This window comes from Saccoglossus kowalevskii, chromosome 17 (genome assembly GCF_978046115.1).
Source record: "Saccoglossus kowalevskii chromosome 17, keSacKowa6.1, whole genome shotgun sequence".
Classification (NCBI taxonomy): domain Eukaryota; kingdom Metazoa; phylum Hemichordata; class Enteropneusta; family Harrimaniidae; genus Saccoglossus; species Saccoglossus kowalevskii.
In genome coordinates, this window is record NC_140657.1 from 12,848,208 (window position 1) to 12,867,402 (window position 19,195).

Below are 19,195 nucleotides of genomic sequence, written 5' to 3' on the forward strand. Positions count from 1 at the left end.
TTACGTGCTACTGCTGCTCATGGAAGTGTTTAGTGTTACTGCTGCTATTGAGAGTGTTTACTGTTACATGTTACTGCTACTAGTGAGAGTGTTTACTGTTACGTATTACCATTGCTTGTAGAAGTGTTTACTGTTACATGTTACTGCTACTAGTGAGAGTGTTTACTGTTACGTGTTACCACTGCTCGTAGAAGTGTTTATGTTACATGTTACTGCTACTAGTGAGAGTGTTTACTGTTACATGTTACTGCTACTAGTGAGAGTGTTTACTGTTACGTATTACTGCTGCTAGTGAGAGTGTTTACTGTTTCGTTTTACCACTGCTTGTAGAAGTGTTTACTGTTACATGTTACTGCTACTAGTTAGAGTGTTTACTGTTACGTGTTACCACTGCTCGTAGAAGTGTTTACTGTTACGTGTTACTGCTACTAGTGATAGTGTTTACTGTTACGTATTACCATTACTTGTAGAAGTGTTTACTGTTACATGTTACTGCTACTAGTGAGAGTGTTTACTGTTACATGTTACTGCTACTAGTTAGAGTGTTTACTGTTACGTATTACTGCTGTTAGTGAGAGTGTTTACTGTTCCGTATTACCACTGTTTGTAGAAGTGTTTACTGTTACATGTTACTGCTACTAGTGAGAGTATTTACTGTTACATGTTACTGCTACTAGTTAGAGTGTTTACTGTTACGTATTACTGCTGCTGCTAGTAAGAGTGTTTACTGTTACGTTTTAGCACTACTTGTAGAAGTGTTTACTGTTATATGTTACTGCTACTAGTTAGAGTGTTTACAGTTACATGTTACCACTGCTCGTGGAAGTGTTTACTGTTACGTGCTACTGCTACTAGTGATAGTGTTTACTGTTACGTATTATCATTACTTGTAGAAGTGTTTACTGTTATATGTTACTGCTACTAGTTAGAGTGTTTACTGTTACATGTTACCACTGCTCGTGGAAGTGTATACTGTTACGTGTTATTGCTACTAGTGAGAGTGTTTACTGTTACGTATTACCATTGCTTGTAGAAGTGTTTACTGTTACATGTTACTGCTACTAGTGAGAGTATTTACTGTTACGTGTTACTGCTACTAGTTAGAGTGTTTACTGTTACGTATTTCTGCTGTTAATGGGAGTGTTTACTGTTACGTGTTACCACTTCTCGTAGAAGTGTTTACTGTTATATGTTACTGCTACTAGTGAGAGTGTTTACTGTTACATGTTACTGCTACTATTGAGAGTGTTACTGTTACGTGTTACCATTGCACTTCGTAGAAGTGTTACTGTTATGTATTACCACTGCTAGTGAGAGTGTTCACTGTTACGTATTACTGCTGCTCGTGGAAGTTTTTACTGCTACGTGTTACTGCTGCTAGTGAGTGAGTTTACTATTACGTATTACTGCTGCTCGTAGACGTGTTTACTGTTACGTGAGCTTGCTGCTAGCGGAGGTTGAACTAAATGAACAAGTGATTTACAATGCAGTGGTGAGTGGGCCGTGTGTCAATAACTAGCAGATTTATACATGTAGTGTTGAATTATTAAACTTGTAGATGGCATTCAATATCATGCCTTGAGACACGTTTAACCTTTCAATAATAATTCCCACACCTCTTTACCTTTTTCTAACTTCTTGCATAAATCATAAAGGTCGATATGATAACGTGAGGTAAAAAAATATTAAAGTGAGATAATTCAAATTTAGGATTATATTTTATCAATAAATGTTAATTTAAGAGATTCTTATATCTTTGGAATTAAATTAGTCTTAACTAAACAAGTCTGTCAATACGGTTATATTTTGCATTGTTAATCTACATACAACATTACGCTGATTTGACAGGCATTGCATATCACCTTATGTCATTTGTCTTTTCAGCCAGTCGATGTCAATACACTTCTCCCGAATATATCCATGCTCTCGTCGCATGGGTGATTAATAAGGCTGCATGGAAAACGCATGCCGTTCCTTATTTTGGTGACAATCGGAAAATAATCACTGGATTGGTTCACAATTTTATTCACGAATTACAATGTTATCGACATTTGGCTTTCTGGCACAATCAATTTACCCAAATATGTATCTGAATAAAAACTTTGTGATTGTTGATGCGGAGAAAACGGTCTTGTTTTGTACTACATCCCTACAACATATGCAAATTAGAGAGTAGATCGTCATTAATTTCTATGGGCGGTGTCTTTTCATAATGTGTGTGTATATTTTACTTAGCATGTACAAACATGAAGTTATATAACTTGGAATGAAATGATTATAAAAGCTATATTATATTATTCAAAACTGTTCTGAAATCAATATTTTACTAAGGATTTTATTGTCGGCGACACAAAGGGGGTTGTCTGCAATTTGACGTTTATTAAAGAATTACTGTTTAAACACAGGCTGACAATGCCGGCATTGGTGTCGTACAGTAACAGGGTGTGGCATTCTGGGACATACTAGGAATGCCGTGCGTTGAATGGGCTGACATTTCAAATAGTACTTTAGAGTGCAACATATGTATGTATCGGGGTTTTCAATTAGACATTGCATAACCTCAATTCAACATATAAATCGTGAATACATATCATTATTAAAATACGACTTTATTGATCCCTACATAGACTATCGACAATCGGTCATACCTAATCTGTTATTATTAATAAATATTGTGTATAAACGTAATAGGCGTGAATAAATTTCGAACGCCGGGACAAGAAGTATGGAGTGCCGTTAGGGACTACAATCCTTCCCGTGAAATGCTTCGCATTTTCTATCAAACGCATTCGGCGTTTAAATGTCTAGGATACACAATTACATTGAGCCCGAGGACTGTCGACAGTAAATACTGTAAAACATATTTTTTTATTCAGCATGTTATTTGTTTTTTATGTTAATTCATCCTATAATTTTGCTAATTCATGATGTTCCTAATTTAACATTAAGTACATTCTCATAATGAATGATTGTTGACACTTTAGCTAAATTAATATTACGTTGATTCTCGTGTATTGGGTCGAATTCGTTGAAATGACATGTATCAATTTCCATTTTTACAGTAGTTTTAGATTACATGAAGACCGAATGTGGTATGTAACAAAATATTATTCACGACAAACTCGGTAACGTGATAGGTTTTATCATCAATAATTCATAGTTTACGTAATCACAAGGCGGCGACTCATCTCTGATGAATACCACTTCACATATGTAGCTGTAGGACAAATCAGATATAATTATAGTTATTACGTAAAGAAAATCGCCACCAAAAAGCACGTGCACGCAGTGAAATTAACGGGGGGGGGGGGGAGTAACAAATAATAGGTTTCATATACTATGCTATGAGTATTTAAAGCGGGAGAGTCGTCACCTACGCATGCCTCAGATGACCATAGCGTGTCAATGTTTACAAACAAGCGTCTACTCATGAGCCTTTGCGTTTTTAGCGTGTGTTGTTATCATCGCTTGGGACTCAATTCCCGCGCGTGCGCAGGTGACGACCCTCCTGCTTTAACCAATCTTGTTTGCAGTGCTGTATTGTCATTTGATGTTGTTTACGTGAAGCGTGACATTTTCAACGCATGCATTATAAATACATTGTGTGTAGATTAAAGGGCGACAGTCGTCGTGCCGCGTCCTGCTCGATATGGGACTCATAGCGACGAATACAACGCGTGTAAAATACATTGTTTATTTACATGAAATTCGAACACGCACTGCGCGACGACCACCGCGCTTTAAATTCGAACGCACGCGGCGTTTAAAAATCATCTTGACTTATTAAACGTACTTACCTGCAATATCTTTTGTTCTGCTGTCCTGTTCCAGGATTTCAAATAGTTCCAGTATATCTGCTTTCCCGCCATGGTTCTCACGGAACCTTTTTGCCAAATCTTTGCACACTTCATTCACATTATTGAGTGGTGTATCGGTCGACGTGTCGTCATCCAATGCGATTGGCCTCTCTGGGAGTCCCAGTATCTCATGAATATTCTCGAGCCTGTACAGCTCGTGGCGCTTGAGACACAGTTCAAGCATTTGGTCCTGGGGAGATTAACAAATCGACGTTTTCATATTAGTACTTATTTACAATTTATCAAATCCCGAATGATAAAGCTACGTATTATCGGCTCACGACGATTGTGACACCGCTTCAAAAGTACGTTTTCTTGAAACAAACAATAAAGTAAAAGTGAAATGGACCTTGTTATCGACTAAAATTCCCACATGGGTTGGAGGTGGCGGGTTAGAAAATAGTACCTGCATTTTTACTGTGTTTTCTATCAGCTGTGTAACATTATATCGTAATTCCTCGTTTTCATAACAGATGGATTGCTGCACACAGTCCTTCACGGTACGATCTTTCTGTGTAGAAAACATTTAACATTTACTGTGCAGGATGGGATATGTTAAACAGTCGAGGCAGCGTTCATATATGTGTGTTTGGACATTTCTCTACCTGTATTAGCTCGTATTTATATTGCACGAGAACAAATACCAATTATGTGTTTGTTTTAAAAAAAATAATGTCGGGGAAAGCAGAAATAATCCCAACAAAATATTACTTTATACTATGTTTTTTTCCCTTTGAATATATGGATATTATACACACAGAAAAGCTTTCTGAACTCAAGTCTAGAGGAGGGAACATAGTTTTTCTGTATCGACAAATTTACAATATCTGAAAATAGCAACTGCAGCAGAAATGATAAAATTACCATCGTGAAGACTAAAGTATCGACAATCTGTTAACTCACAGCTAAGTAACTGTGTCTTTCCAAGTCATTAATGCGGTGGTTCGCGTTTCCCTAGTGTTCTCGTGTGTCGTAAGAATTATAACACCTACACACTGATACGGTATTATTCTTGTAAACACCGTGACATACAAAACGACCAGCGATAAAACAAGAGGACACGCTTTGACGAAATACGTTTAGTTTATTCTGCGAGTGAAATAAACTGACTGGCATTATTCTCTCGTGTTTGTTCTTCAACATACACAAACACGCAAACCCCTCACTACTACAATATCACTAGAATATAAATCGGAAAACCCGATATACATCACACATCTGGGGCCTTTATTCAATTTGTATGATGCTAATATATTATTAATTTCTTAAGGCGCAAGGTGCAGTTAATTCAGCGCCTCGCGGACATATGTTAACTTATTGAATTGACGCTTAATGTATAGGGATCAACTGTGTACGGTGATCTGTGTTTCGTGGGCAATTTTCCTGCGAGTAATCCACAGATCTAAAAAAAAAATATTAAAGGGCGGCAGTCGTCACGCCGCGTTCTGTTCGATATGGGACTCATAGCGACGTATACAACGCGTGTAAAATACATTGTTTATTTACATGAAATTCGAACACGCGCTGCGCGACGACCACCGCGCTTTAACGCTGTAAACGGTGCTCCCTTCACTTATTTACGTCTCAACAAATCTTCGACTATAGGGGGCGTGATTGTTATGCACGATGTTGTCTGATAAGCACATGGAGGAATAAATTATACCGTAATTTAAAACATATTCCATTGATAGACATTGCGACAAGTCGAATTTTCTGTTTGCAGTAGATTATTTTGTATTAAATGACTACAAAAACCTCCCTTGTTTGTTTTATAAACATAATACAAGAAAAGCAGTATTACTTTTAAACAAAACAAAACAAAACATCTATAATGCTCTCTAATCGAAGTAACTCGGGGTTCTGTTAATTGAACCATAGATCCAAGGTCTATGATTGAACATCGAGTTACAATTTGGGCATGGTTTGGCAAAAGTGGGGGTTATTTTTTTAAACATATGGGCGTAATAATTTTTTTAACTCCATGTTCGTAACACAATGTATGTAACTCGAGCGATTGCCATGTGCATCTCGAGAAACAGCTGTGTTCGGCCCGGTGTTCGACTATGAATTCGAAAAGACAACTTGTTTGACTTAGCAATCGTTCACCATTTTATTCTACAGCATATTGACGGAAGACCAAAGTTATCCTAATAATAAGGATGTTATGGACAACGTCTCGTTTACGTCAGAGAATATCATCGTCTCTAGAGGGCGCATTTTATATGAAATGTGTATTACCGTATAAGTACGCCGAGCCAGACGAATACTAGCTAGTTGTAAATGACAAGATTTTAATTTAAATACGTACCTCGTCCCGCACTGTAACGTCTGCTGCATATACAATCAATAACCTTGTGACATCACTGTGGCCGTACCATGCAGACAAATGAAGCGCTGTCTCACAGTACTGTATCGAACAATAAATGGCAATGTAATTAAATAATGTTTTGCAATATTCAAATGTGATAAAACAAACTCCGTATCTCCGTATTTCGTCGTATTTCCTATGCTGGCTTGTTTTACGCACAAAACACGGCTTGTACGTTCGTTATGGAATTCAACATCAAATTATTATGCATATATAGGACTAGTGAAAAGATTGCATTAATTGCCAAATGTACACATAAGTATGTTAAAGCGCGGTAGTCGTCGCGCTGCGCATGTGCGGCATTTGTGTTGATAAACATTGATTTTCCCACAATCCAATGCGCTCTTCAAATGGAAATTACAAGTATGAGGTTTGACCTGGGCGCGACTTGCACTGATTACCGCCGGTGACTCCTTGATGCCTTCGAATAACATGAAAATTACCTAATTAAAGCTTGGAAACGTCTCAGTTTGTGTTCGTTGATCTGCGCAACAGTGAAAGTCGCCATCTTTGTTTATATGAAACCCATATATCTCGCTCATGCGCAGCGCGACGACTACCGCTCTTTAAAGTTGTACAATACACCGAAGTCGACAATCTCATATATTTATACATAATAAAATATCCAGTTCATAATAATCACGAGAACCAGCAGCATTCTGGTCATCCTTAGTGAAAAAAAAAATTACTTACATTGTTTTTTGCACCAACACGTGCTCCATGCTGAAGTAAGGTTCTTGCTGCTTCGTATTGTCCGTAAGCACATGCGATGTGCAATGGTGTGGCTCCATGCTAAGGAAAAAAAAAACAAGGTATAAAAAGCAAAAGTCGGGGCCTGCTTCAATCATTGTTGTTTCACTGTACATGCTATAACCTGGTTATGGCATGGTATACACGATTAAACACAGATTGTGATTCAGAATTAGATTGACTATCAAATAAGATATACGTATAGACAAAACTTCTCAAAATGGTGCCGCATTTGACATTTCTCCAAGGACCCCGGTAAGTTGTCATATTGTACCGTAATCCCAGTGGTTCGCTTGACAAAACTGGATTTTAAATAGATGGCGCCTTCCGGAGACCTGATCGACTATGCTATGTATGGCCATTACATATTAATATTGGTACTGATGACACAAGAAATGTTTTATTATAAAAATTCTGAGGAAAAGTTCGATAGTTACTGCTATTGCGGCTGAACATGTTGATAAAATAGACATGTTAAGATGATAAATTGTCTGTAAAAATACGTTTCAACATATAATGTATGTACCTGGGTTGTCTTTGCATGTATATCGGCACCTGCTTTAGTGAGTTTGCATATCGCCGAGTTACTACCAAACATGGCGGCAACGTGTAAAGGTGTAGCCCCAGACTGAGAAGAGTGACGATATATTAGTATATAAACTATATACAATAACATAATGTCTGTGATACGTGTAAATTGTCAACGTTTTACAACTACACACAATAATGCAATGTTCATGTTTTTAAAGCTTAATACCGCGATATGTCACTTTATATCATACATTCTTTTGGATTGCAATCGTGACATTATGCTGTAGATTGGTTCAAAACTACAACATTTAGTGATGGTTAACAGTATTTTATTGACGAACGACCACGATGTACAGCGCGCCTCTTGCGTCCAATTACATCATAAAAAGCGTTGTCGCTGGATGCGCTACGTGTAGCAAAATATTGCACAGAACGTTTCAAGAATACATTGGACTATAAGACCTGACGTGTAAAATGGTGAGTCGAAAACATTTAGGTTCCGCTAGAAAATAAAATCGTTTTCTGATGAAGGTTTGTAACATACATAGCACATGTGTGAAATGGAGTGAAGTGTGGTCGGATTCATTGAAATGAGTCAAATTAATTTGATTTACCGTAGTGTTTTTTCTTTCCAGATTCGCTCCACTTTTCACCAAAATATCAATCGTGTCAACATGGCCACGTGCCGATGCCTGGTGCAGAGGAGTCGATCCGACCTATCGAAGCAACATACCACAGGAAAAACAAAAAAAATATAATATCTCAAAACAACTAGTAAAGGCAATGGATGTTGTGAACGATTGCGTTCGAATTTGGAGTGAACAAACTACGTTTTCACCGTGACACTAAACAGCGATTGCGTTAGTTTTACTTTCGATGGATTGAAGTGTCAATTTTTCAATATGTTCCCAGGTATCTACTTTAAGATGTACATTATGGTTTTAGACCTATCTTTAATTTTCAAGTAAAATATTAAAGCCACATGAAACAAAAACTAACAAAGCAGGACAAATTGGTTTACCTAGTCTGCAACTTTTATCTAGTTAGCGTACATCAATTTTTAATGTAAAAAAATGCAAAAACATAGATTTTCAAGGAAGAGTATGTTCACATATATCGAGGAAGAGCAAAAAGTTTCATTGACAATTAGAGCTAACATAAAAGATGTAACATTGGTCTAGTCAAATGCAATTTTATTGCAGAACTATGAGTTTGAAAATTAATGACATCATATCTCATTTCATTTCATCATTGACCCATTAACAATTTTTTTATTCGCGCAATTAGCTTTTGTATAATTACCATGGGAGACGGCATGTTCACGCCTGCGCCGTTGTCCAAGAGTATCTGAACAATTTCACTGTGTCCATTGTTAGCAGCTACCTGCAGAGGGCGCCATCCATCAACCTACGGAAATTACGGAACCTATCAATGACACAGAAAACTAAGAAATCGACTTGATGCGACTCGTTGGATGAAAATGAAAAAAGGGATTATTAGGTCATAATGTGTATACTTATAATTTCCATAATTATTTCGATAGTTTGGCCTTTGATTATGATTGTTTTATTTATCGTAAATGTCAAATGTTAAAGCGGGAGGATCATCACCTGCGCACGCGCAGGAATTGAGTCCCAAACGACGATAACAACACACGCTAAAAACGCAAAGGCTCATTGGTACACGCTTGTTTGTAAGCAATGACACACTATGGCAATCTGACGCATGCGCAGGTGACGACTCTCCCGCTTTAAAATATAAAAAAAATATGACAAACAATTTGAGAAATATTTTATTTTGTATTTGCATCTAATTACACATATTTTGTATCGGTGTTTTTGTTAACAAGCTGTGGTTTATTGAAAAGGTTTGACATATTGAGTCCACTAAACCCAGTGTGTAAAACATGTATACTCACTTTCTCCGTATTAGAATACTTTAATTGAAAGAGCGCGTTGGGGTCACATCCGGGATCTTTAAGGTGTTGTTTCACGTCACAGATACTGCCTTTTTGTGCTGCTTTGAACAGTTTCTGTGAATTTGAGTGAATGACGTAACGTTATTTAATTCTTGTTTCGTGCCAGCGTGACATAAATTGCGTCATATAACAGGCTCGTTCGTAGTTTATTTTAACTGGCGTTATTCTTTTATGTTCTTCAAATCGAACAATCGCTTTTAAAAACATGTTGTGGTGGCAAATATATACTTGAATGGACTATGTGAAGGAACATATTACAACTAAAACGGGAACAAATATTCATGATGTATCGTGACACAGAAACTCACTTATAGTTCATTGAAAGAGGTCGCTACATTCTGTGTAAGATATGAAAATAATCAACCCTTTTATTTATTTAATCGAAGAGATAAATGTCAAAGTAAATGTCATCCAGTCTGCGGCATATGTCAATATTTGCATCAAATCTGATGACAACAGAGCGGGGAAAAAACATAATGTCATATCAATGTATATCAGACTTATACCTTTGACACGTGTTCGCTTGTCTGTTCCATTTTTTCTTCACCTCTTATGCTATTTTATATCGGCCTTTATATCGCGTCTGACAAAAAAAAATACGTGTTAAAGTCCACACTCTATCGCAAGTAGGAATGACGAAATTTAATATCATGTAAGGGGCTGCTCTTATCAAATAGACCATTTTCCGTTCACTGCGAGAATCACGCGTTATGCGTGAAATAGAACGTAAAAACAGGACAAACAAAGGTCATAGCGTCGTAGTCGCGTCAAACATCGCGTGGGATTCGTCAAAAGCGAAGTATTTTGGGGAACATTTCCATGCTTAATAATGTGCTGTCCACATTTGATGATAGGCAATTTCGATTAAGTAAGGGTATTCGGAAGCAAAATTCCTTTGTCGAAGATCGGCCGGTCAATGTAAGCTGCGAAATAAAGAAATTCTAGTTCAAAATCAAATCGTTCGATTTTTTGCGGCAGACGTTCGACGCGCGTCGTTCATGCATCTCGCGAGATCTCGCAATTGTTCGAAAAATCACCTTTTGAGTACAGGTGTAAAACGATTTCGTGAATAGCTTAAATACACTTGTATCTCTTGCACAAAAAAAACACAGTTCTTTTCAGCCATTACAGGTTCTCATATATACACATCACAACACCAGGTATATCATGTACTTTATATAATTAAAACCGTCATATGCTAGCTAGTATTAGTTCACATGCTTACCTCTGTCCGCAATAACAATCCGCGTCCAATTTGAGACCGACTTGCATAAACTGAACTGTTATCTCGATATTCAGAAAATCGAAATTCTCAGTGTTGAACGCCGAGTGGCATTTTGAGAACGTCACCCGTGATTTGTTTCGTTAATCGATAACATCACCGTGTACGTTTCTGTTTTTATCTTATTTACAAATTCACAAACAATGGTTGTTGTCTTATCCACAATCGCGTTATCATCTTTGGGCTCGAAGTGCATTAACCAAACTTCAGCAAGTGGTGGCGCTTTTCATTTAGGGGATTTTGCCTTTGAAGCACAAGAGGGCGCTCAGACAGCAATCTTGTTAGAGGAACAACAGCCTGAAAACATTCGGATATTCAAACACAGTTCGTTTTGTTTCCTTTATGCATCTCCACTCGGCATCAAAGCATGTTGGAAAATTGCCAAGAAAAAAAGATTTTACAAACATCTTCCTGGCGGCGCACTCATAAAATTATAACCTGAAAAGTGTTTAATGTTTTTGTGTGTAATCGACATTAGTAAGCCATTACAATACCACGTGACTTGTTATAGACCACACATAGGAAACTGACGCAACTATATACTTAATATACATCATACTACAATGCATAGGAAGGTATTGCAGTCAGAGACATTCTCAATATCTAGGGAGTAAATTAAAGTTCATAACTTATTTAATTTATTTATATATGTTTATGAACTTCTGCTACAATTGTCGTATTATTAAAATGTTATGCATGCACACTGTTTAACACTGTGTTATAGACGTTACGTTAGGAAATCAAAATATTGAGTTCTCAAATAGACTTGTCATTAATCAGTCATCACTAAAAGATGATTATTGTTATGCCTTAAAAGGGCATGTACAAACTATTCTGAAATGCCGGGGACCGAGAATTTGGCGGTGAAGAGCGACGTGCGAGAATGCTATGGCATTGACAACTAACAGCACGTCCATCGTGCTCAAACTAAGAATCATTAATTAATGAACAGAAGCGACTAGTTCAATACATACTCGATTCAAGTTTACCATGCGAAAAGTAATGATGAGTAGAGAGAGAAACAACTCAAAAAATAAATTAAAAAAATACTCAAGAATCAGAAAAGTTAATTCAGGTCTCCCTTGGGCTACTCTAGAATCGGGAGAGTGAAGGGCATTACTTGTACAACTCTAGGAGCAGAAGAGAGAATTACATAGCAAGTACTACTTTTAGATCAGGGAAGTGAATAATGCACTACAATTACTACCCCGGATTGGGAGATTTAAAGGAATCACTTGTACTACTCCTGGGTTGGGAGATTGAATAAAGGCACCTCTTATACTACTCTGGGTCCTGGGGAATTATTATATGCATTTCTTAGACTAATATAGCGCTAAGAGAATGAATAAAGGCATCACTTTATTATTACTCATTGCTTGTACGATTTTTGGATTAGAAGAACGAATAAATGAATTGTTTGTAATACTCTGATATCGGAAAGAGACTTGTACTACTCAGGAGTGTAGGGCACCACTTGTGCTACTCTGGGACCAGGAGAGTGAATAAATGAATCATTTGCGCTACTCTGGGACCAGGAGAGTGAATAAATGAATCATTTGTGCTACTCCGGGACCAGGAGAGTGCATGAATGAATCATTTGTGTTACTTCAGGACCAGGAAAGTGAATAAATGAATCATTTGTGTTACTCTAGGGCTAGAAGGTGAATAAATGAATCATATGTGCTACTCAATGACCAAGAGAGTGAATAAATGAATTATTGGTGCAAGCAAACTTGCTGTTTTTAAAGAAGAAGTCGAAAATGTGAAGTTGACGTCAACGAACGATAGATAATCAATAATATGGACAGAGAAAACAATACAATTTGGTGAAAACCGATGCATATTTAATCCATTCTAATTATTGATGCCAATTATGTGATTAATCATGCTATATGTGTTACATACAAGACACAATTCTGGATGTTTATCAACAAAATACACAGACACAGTTTATGTAAATAAGTTTTCTCTTTTGTTCTACCGATTGCATAACTGATTATGAGTAAAACTAAAGTACAAATTGAAATCAAAGGCCATATTAGTTATCCATGCATTGCCTTCTTATTAATTGATAATATTTCTCGTCATAGTTACACAAAAAATACGCTAAATGCATTCCAAATATATTTTGAAACCTCAGTATCAGGAAATTGTCTCCACACAATGTGATACCATGCAATTTCAATTGAAATTGATAAAACTATTTTTCCAAGCAGTTTGCTGTAAAGAATCAGTTTGCTGATGCCTGTTGTTCATGAATCTCTCACATTCCCTCAATCAAGTCTGATTTTCACAGAGCGTAGATTGCATTACATCATTCACATAATATATATTTGGATATATACACACAGACTGATGTAATAATATTGGTGGTATTCATCTTCTATTGCATTGTGATTACTCAAGTTGTTTTCAATCACAATTTGAAATATAGGAAAATGTTTAGAAATATTTTATAATAAAAGTGTTCACTGCTTTCTGAAATGCATTGTATACACATTTTCTAATCTACCCTTGTTGAATGGTCAAAACACAATTAAAAAGTACCTGGCTTAATATAAACTAAATGATAATTAATGTTGAAAAAATATTTATAAATAAAACACCAACCATAAAATATTAAAAAAAAGTGTAAAAAGCAAATAAAATACAAAACATAAAAAAATCTTGAATAGTACAAGTCATGAGTTAAAGCATCAGAGCCAGTCCTCATTATCACCAAATATGATTGCACTAATTACCATATTACTAAATATGGACATGCATGTACTAATTACCATATTACCAAATATGGACATGCATGTATTTATTACCATATTACCAAATATGGAGATGCATGTATTTATTACCATATTTCTAAATATGGACATGCATGTACTAATTACCATATTACCAAATATGGTCATGCATGTGCTAATTACCATATAAGAAGAAGTTAAACTGAAGTCAGATTTATTCAACTCTGAGAACGAATAATTTGAATTTGAAAATTTTCACACGAATATTTTCAGTCAGGCTGTACTTAATATGTGATTTTGTAATTGTTTTGATGTGGAATAACAACACCGAGAGTAGAAAAGTCACAGATAATACTTGAAAATATGCCACATATGGTAATATTGAAGACTGGTTACTATGGTAATACACAAATAAATAAAAACACAGATATGCTAAAAATAAATAAGGCACTTTATCAAAACAATGAAAGCACCTGTAGAATTGTGAAAACAATGAAAATGAAATGTTTTAGTAAACAAAAAAGGTTATTAAATATAATGTGTAAGATTAAATACATTGTTACAATATTTAAATATAATTTGCATACAAGCTTGGCAGTATCTGCATATGATAAGCATAAAAAAAACCTTCGTCTTAACATTCACTATGGAATATTCAAGTTCACTATCAAAAAATGCAAAAATTATTTAAATATATTTAATGTTCATTAGCATGGTAACCAGAATAAGGTATAAATTGAATAATAATTTCACTGCAACCCAAAATAAACTAAATTACATATTAGTATGTACTGGATTATAACATGATGTATGCATTCAACATGCCTTATTGTTATTATTACACATTTGAAAATAAATCAATTCATTATAATTCAATGAATGTATTCTGGTCATGATCAAAGAAAATTGAAATCAAATCATTATACCATTCAATGAAAGTTGAAATCAACTCATATTATCATTCAATCAATGTATTCTGGTCATGATCATAGATAATTGAAACCAAAACATATTACCATTCAATGAATATATTCTTTTCATGATCATAGAAAGATGAAATCAAATCATATTACAATTCAATGAATGTATTCTGGTCATGATCATAGAAAGATGAAACCAAATAATATTACAATTTGATGAATGTATTCTGGTCATGATCATAGAAAGATGAAATCAAATCATATCACAATTCGATGAATGTATTCTGGTCATGATCATAGAAAGATGAAATCAAATCATATCACAATTCGATGAATGTATTCTGGTCATGATCACACAAAATTGAAATAAAATCATAATACCATTCAATGAAAGTTAATAGCAAATCATATTACCGTTCAAAATCATATAAACACATTTTTTCTTGATTATAGATTTAAAAAACAAAATATTGTAATTAAAATGAAGCAATATGTTTGGTTGACATATGTTTGGGTTATCAAGGAATGATAGCGGTGACAAGAAAATGTTTGGAGGTCAAATTAAAAAACAATTGCTTTTAAATACTCTGATCCAGAACAAATCAAATCATTACGTAATTTGACATTAGCACAGTTACACTGACATATAAAATATTTGTGTCTTATTTGAATAATTACCATATTGACTGCATAAATCATGTTATAGTCCCCTCTGAAATCAACAAAATGATGACATATTCTTGGCCCCACAAATAATGTATATTGTTTTTTTATACAAGGAAAGCAATACCTAATACCATTGAGGTAAAATTGCTAAATTTTTTTTTTAAATTTATATGTTTTATAAAAGTGTAGCTAACTTTTGACATAAAAGCGAAATATATACAAATAACACAAACATTCACACCTGTGTGTGAACACCAAAATGCAGGCGGGTATTAATATTTGTTAACGACAGCCTCTTGAAAGCAAAACTTCTTACGTTAACACTAATACTAATCATTATATTTAATATAAATGTAAATTTTAAAATTAAAATAAATGTAAATTGCATCGTTCCAATTTATAGTTGAATGAATAATTAATTAATTTCCTTTTAAATTTTCCCATTAGTGTTTTCATTAATTCAAACGACAACAATTAAAGTTCTAAAAAAATACAATATTTCTATTAATATTGTTTGAGTTAAAGGTCCATATTACATAGGCGGGAAATATATTCACTTTTTTAACAGTTTTATCCTCTAGTGATGAAACATTCCTAAGACGTAGAAAAGAAGACAGTTCTCAGCACCATTATTTCTTTGATTTGTAGCCGCCAATATTGATGTTACAAGTGACTTACTATTAAAGTTCAATATGACTCCACAACCAAACAAAATCATTATGATCCACATTTACTTTCTTCCCTTCAAAGTCAACAATCTATCTTAGAGGGCGCCACATATAAGAAAGGTGTACTTTCCCTGTTTGTACAACACTGGATTTTAGTTTTGTCTTCAAGTATGAAACAAAGACTATCTGTTATACTATATTCAATCTACAAAATAATCACACAAACTCCTAGACTAATTGATGTGGTTTCTCACATGACAAACTACTCACATCATTGTGAGGGAATTTCCACAGAAAAATATGTAAAAAATAATTAAGCTGCAATACAAGTTTAAAAAAAAAGTCAAGTGACACATTTATTTAAATTTTTGTTCCAGAATTTGTTCTGAACACATTCAAATAAACTATCAAAGTTTGTTTTCTATTTAAAAGGTTCATTCAAAAAGAAAACAAAAACAAATAATAACTACATATTTAAGGTAAGAAAATGCACATTTTTAACCAACAAGAAAAATGAAAACCAATTTTTACAAAAATATGAAAAGCTCCAAGGATTTGTGAAATTATACCACTCAACCTAACCTAGAGGGCACTGTTTCCCCAGCTGAAAATATTTATAGTGATTCATATTGAGGGCGCTGCACACAAGGAGGCTATACAGTCAACCTTGTGATTGTCCACAGCTGTTTTGACAGTTTTAATTTTCAAGCAAATATATTCTTTAGCAGAAAACTTTTCCAATAAAAGACCTTTTTCAGACACTAGAATAAAGCAGGTATGTACCTTGTGAGAAACGAATAAGCATTTTTTTCATTTACATCAGTGATGATAATAAAATGATGATTCAATCAAGATATTAATTAATAATCACACGTTAGATTTAACTATTTGTTCTGTTTTCAACTATCTTCCAAATCAGGAAAAAACACATAATCATTGAAAATATTTTATATTATTATAATCACTTTTTAACAAACATAATTTATTTATATTTACAAAAATTTAGTTTCAAGAGATGAGAGAAAGGGGTATTCACAGACAGACAGACAGACAGACCATGTTTTGATATTTGTATGCAGTAGTTGCATGGGTTATATTACATTGTTTACTTCATATAAATGTAGTATATTCAAAATGAATACAGGCTAAATGAATTTATTCATTCATAGACAGGTCTGAATTCAATCTACAGTCAGGTCTGATTTAATCCATACTAAGACAGATCTGAAGTTAATTGATACTAAGACAGGTCTCAAATTAATCCACACAGATAGGTCTGAATTTAATCTATGCATAGACATGTCTGATTTAATCCATACTAAGACAGGTCTGAATTTAATCCACACAAACAGGTCTGAATTTAATCCACACAAACAGGGCTGAATTTAATCCACACAAACAGGTCTGAATTAAATCCACACAGTCAGGTCTGAATTTAATCCACACAAACAGGTCTGAATTTAATCCACACAAACAGGGCTGAATTTAATCCACACAAACAGGTCTGAATTTAATCCACACAAACAGGGCTGAATTTAATCCACACAAACAGGTTTGAATTAAATCCACACAGTCAGGTCTGAATTAAATCCACACAAACAGGGCTGAATTTAATCCACACAAACAGGTCTGAATTAAATCCACAGTCAGGTCTGAATTAAATCCACACAAACAGGGCTGAATTTAATCCACACAAACAGGTCTGAATTAAATCCACACAGTCAGGTCTGAATTTAATCCACACAAACAGGTCTGAATTTAATCCACACAAACAGGGCTGAATTTAATCCACACAAACAGGTCTGAATTTAATCCACACAAACAGGGCTGAATTTAATCCACACAAACAGGTTTGAATTAAATCCACACAGTCAGGTCTGAATTAAATCCACACAAACAGGGCTGAATTTAATCCACACAAACAGGTTTGAATTAAATCCACACAGTCAGGTCTGAATTAAATCCACACAAACAGGGCTGAATTTAATCCACACAAACAGGTCTGAATTAAATCCACACAGTCAGGTCTGAATTTAATCCACACAAACAGGTCTGAATTAAATCCACACAGTCAGGTCTGAATTAAATCTGTACAGTGACCATGCAGATATGGTCTGCTTTTAAATTATCTGTATATAGTCAATAGATGAAGAAGTTGTTTTAATCTAGACCTGGATTTAAATCACATCCTGTTTTAATCCATAAATTTAATCCGCAGGGTAAACCCAATTTTGATCCACACATATACAACCCTAGTAATAATCCATATAAATATAGACCTTGATTTAATCAACAGGAATGTACACCAGATGCAGATTTAATCAATGTGCATATTACCTCACATCAATCCACATATTATATAAACCTTTTATATTCCAACATACATCATACATCGAATACAGCTATATTTTTCAAAATATTTTGTTAGTTCATTTAACAAAACTAAAAAGCATACTATATTGTCACTTTTATCACATTCAGCAGTACAGAAGATAGAGATCGCTATCTACAAATGTTACAAAAATCAAAGTACAATCAAAATGGAGATAGTACATTCTTAAATATAAAACAGGTTTAGGTCCAAAAATATTTCAATTTTTTTTTTTACAAGTTAACATTCGGCAAATGTAAAACACACCTCTATATTGCACTGTCCATCGACACAAAAATACAAATCCTATATCTGGACTCACCCACCTGTACCTTCAATATTTCTATTTTCTGTAGGAAAAGTTCGACAACTATTTACTGTGAAAAACCATTCATTTTCACTCGTTTTTTTTGTGTATATATCTTACATCAACAAACAGTAAATAAACAAACCATAGAGAGAAAAAAATACACACAAAACAGCCAAAATTATCTTTTTAAGGAAAGAAATTCCAGCATTACTAAAAGTATTTTACAGTATATAAAATACGCATACATGAAAAGCATTTACATTTACAGCACCCCTCCCCACCCCACCCCACCCTGACATCAAGCCTATGTATTAATAGTATCGTAATTACTTGTGTCACCCATTCGAAGTTGTCCCCTAGGAGCTACCATAACATCGTCAATCAATGATGAATCCAAGTTGTGGTAATCGTTAAACGACATGCTATCATCTTTACGAAGCTCTATCGTCCAGAAGGGCAGAGGCGTTTTACGATAATGTTTACGACGATACATGTAGAAAACACTTCCAGCAATCATACATATTACGACAAGGGCAATCACGACAATTATGGTGATGACGTTTATAGTACTGTTGGCGGTCGTCGGTTTATCTGGTTTATAATCTGCAAAACAAACAAAAACATTGTTGCAATTGTAATGTACTTAATTAGACAGTGAGAGCTCATGAATATTCATGAAATTTGAATTTGCATAAAACTATAATTATAGTAAAGATGTATAAATGTTGTGATGTTAGTAAGGGATTTGTTTAGACA

General features: G+C 34.7%; 2 protein-coding genes across 2 annotated transcripts in view; both read right to left on the reverse strand.

The window, feature by feature from the left end:
* Positions 1-3,161: 3,161 nt before the first annotated feature.
* LOC144343459 (uncharacterized) lies at positions 3,162-10,020 on the reverse strand. Its single transcript, XM_085491873.1, has 10 exons — positions 9,991-10,020; positions 9,425-9,538; positions 8,809-8,913; positions 8,121-8,222; positions 7,502-7,603; positions 6,919-7,017; positions 6,166-6,264; positions 4,264-4,368; positions 3,798-4,047; positions 3,162-3,217 (listed from the first exon to the last, which is right to left on the reverse strand). Exons 1-10 carry the CDS (start codon positions 10,018-10,020, stop codon positions 3,162-3,164), a joined length of 1,062 nt encoding a protein of 353 aa, XP_085347999.1.
* Positions 10,021-12,715: 2,695 nt separating this feature from the next.
* The window catches only part of LOC100376545 (multiple epidermal growth factor-like domains protein 9), a 33,823-nt gene continuing 27,343 nt past the window's right edge, over positions 12,716-19,195 (reverse strand). The window contains exon 6 of the mRNA XM_006825243.3: positions 12,716-19,042. Within this exon, the coding sequence (XP_006825306.3) occupies positions 18,744-19,042 (299 nt within the window). The 3' untranslated portion in view covers positions 12,716-18,743. The remainder of the gene's footprint in view (positions 19,043-19,195) is intronic.

Bases quoted from the DNA above. Each gene is read 5' to 3' on its own strand.
- LOC144343459 (XM_085491873.1), bottom strand. From the start codon at position 10,020: ATGGAACAGACAAGCGAACACGTGTCAAAG. The intron at 6,265-6,918 runs GTAAGTAATTTT...TGTTCGATACAG, and splicing joins GTGTTGGTGCAAAAAACAAT to TACTGTGAGACAGCGCTTCA. The intron at 3,218-3,797 runs GTAAGTACGTTT...TTTGTCCTACAG, and splicing joins CAGAACAAAAGATATTGCAG to CTACATATGTGAAGTGGTAT.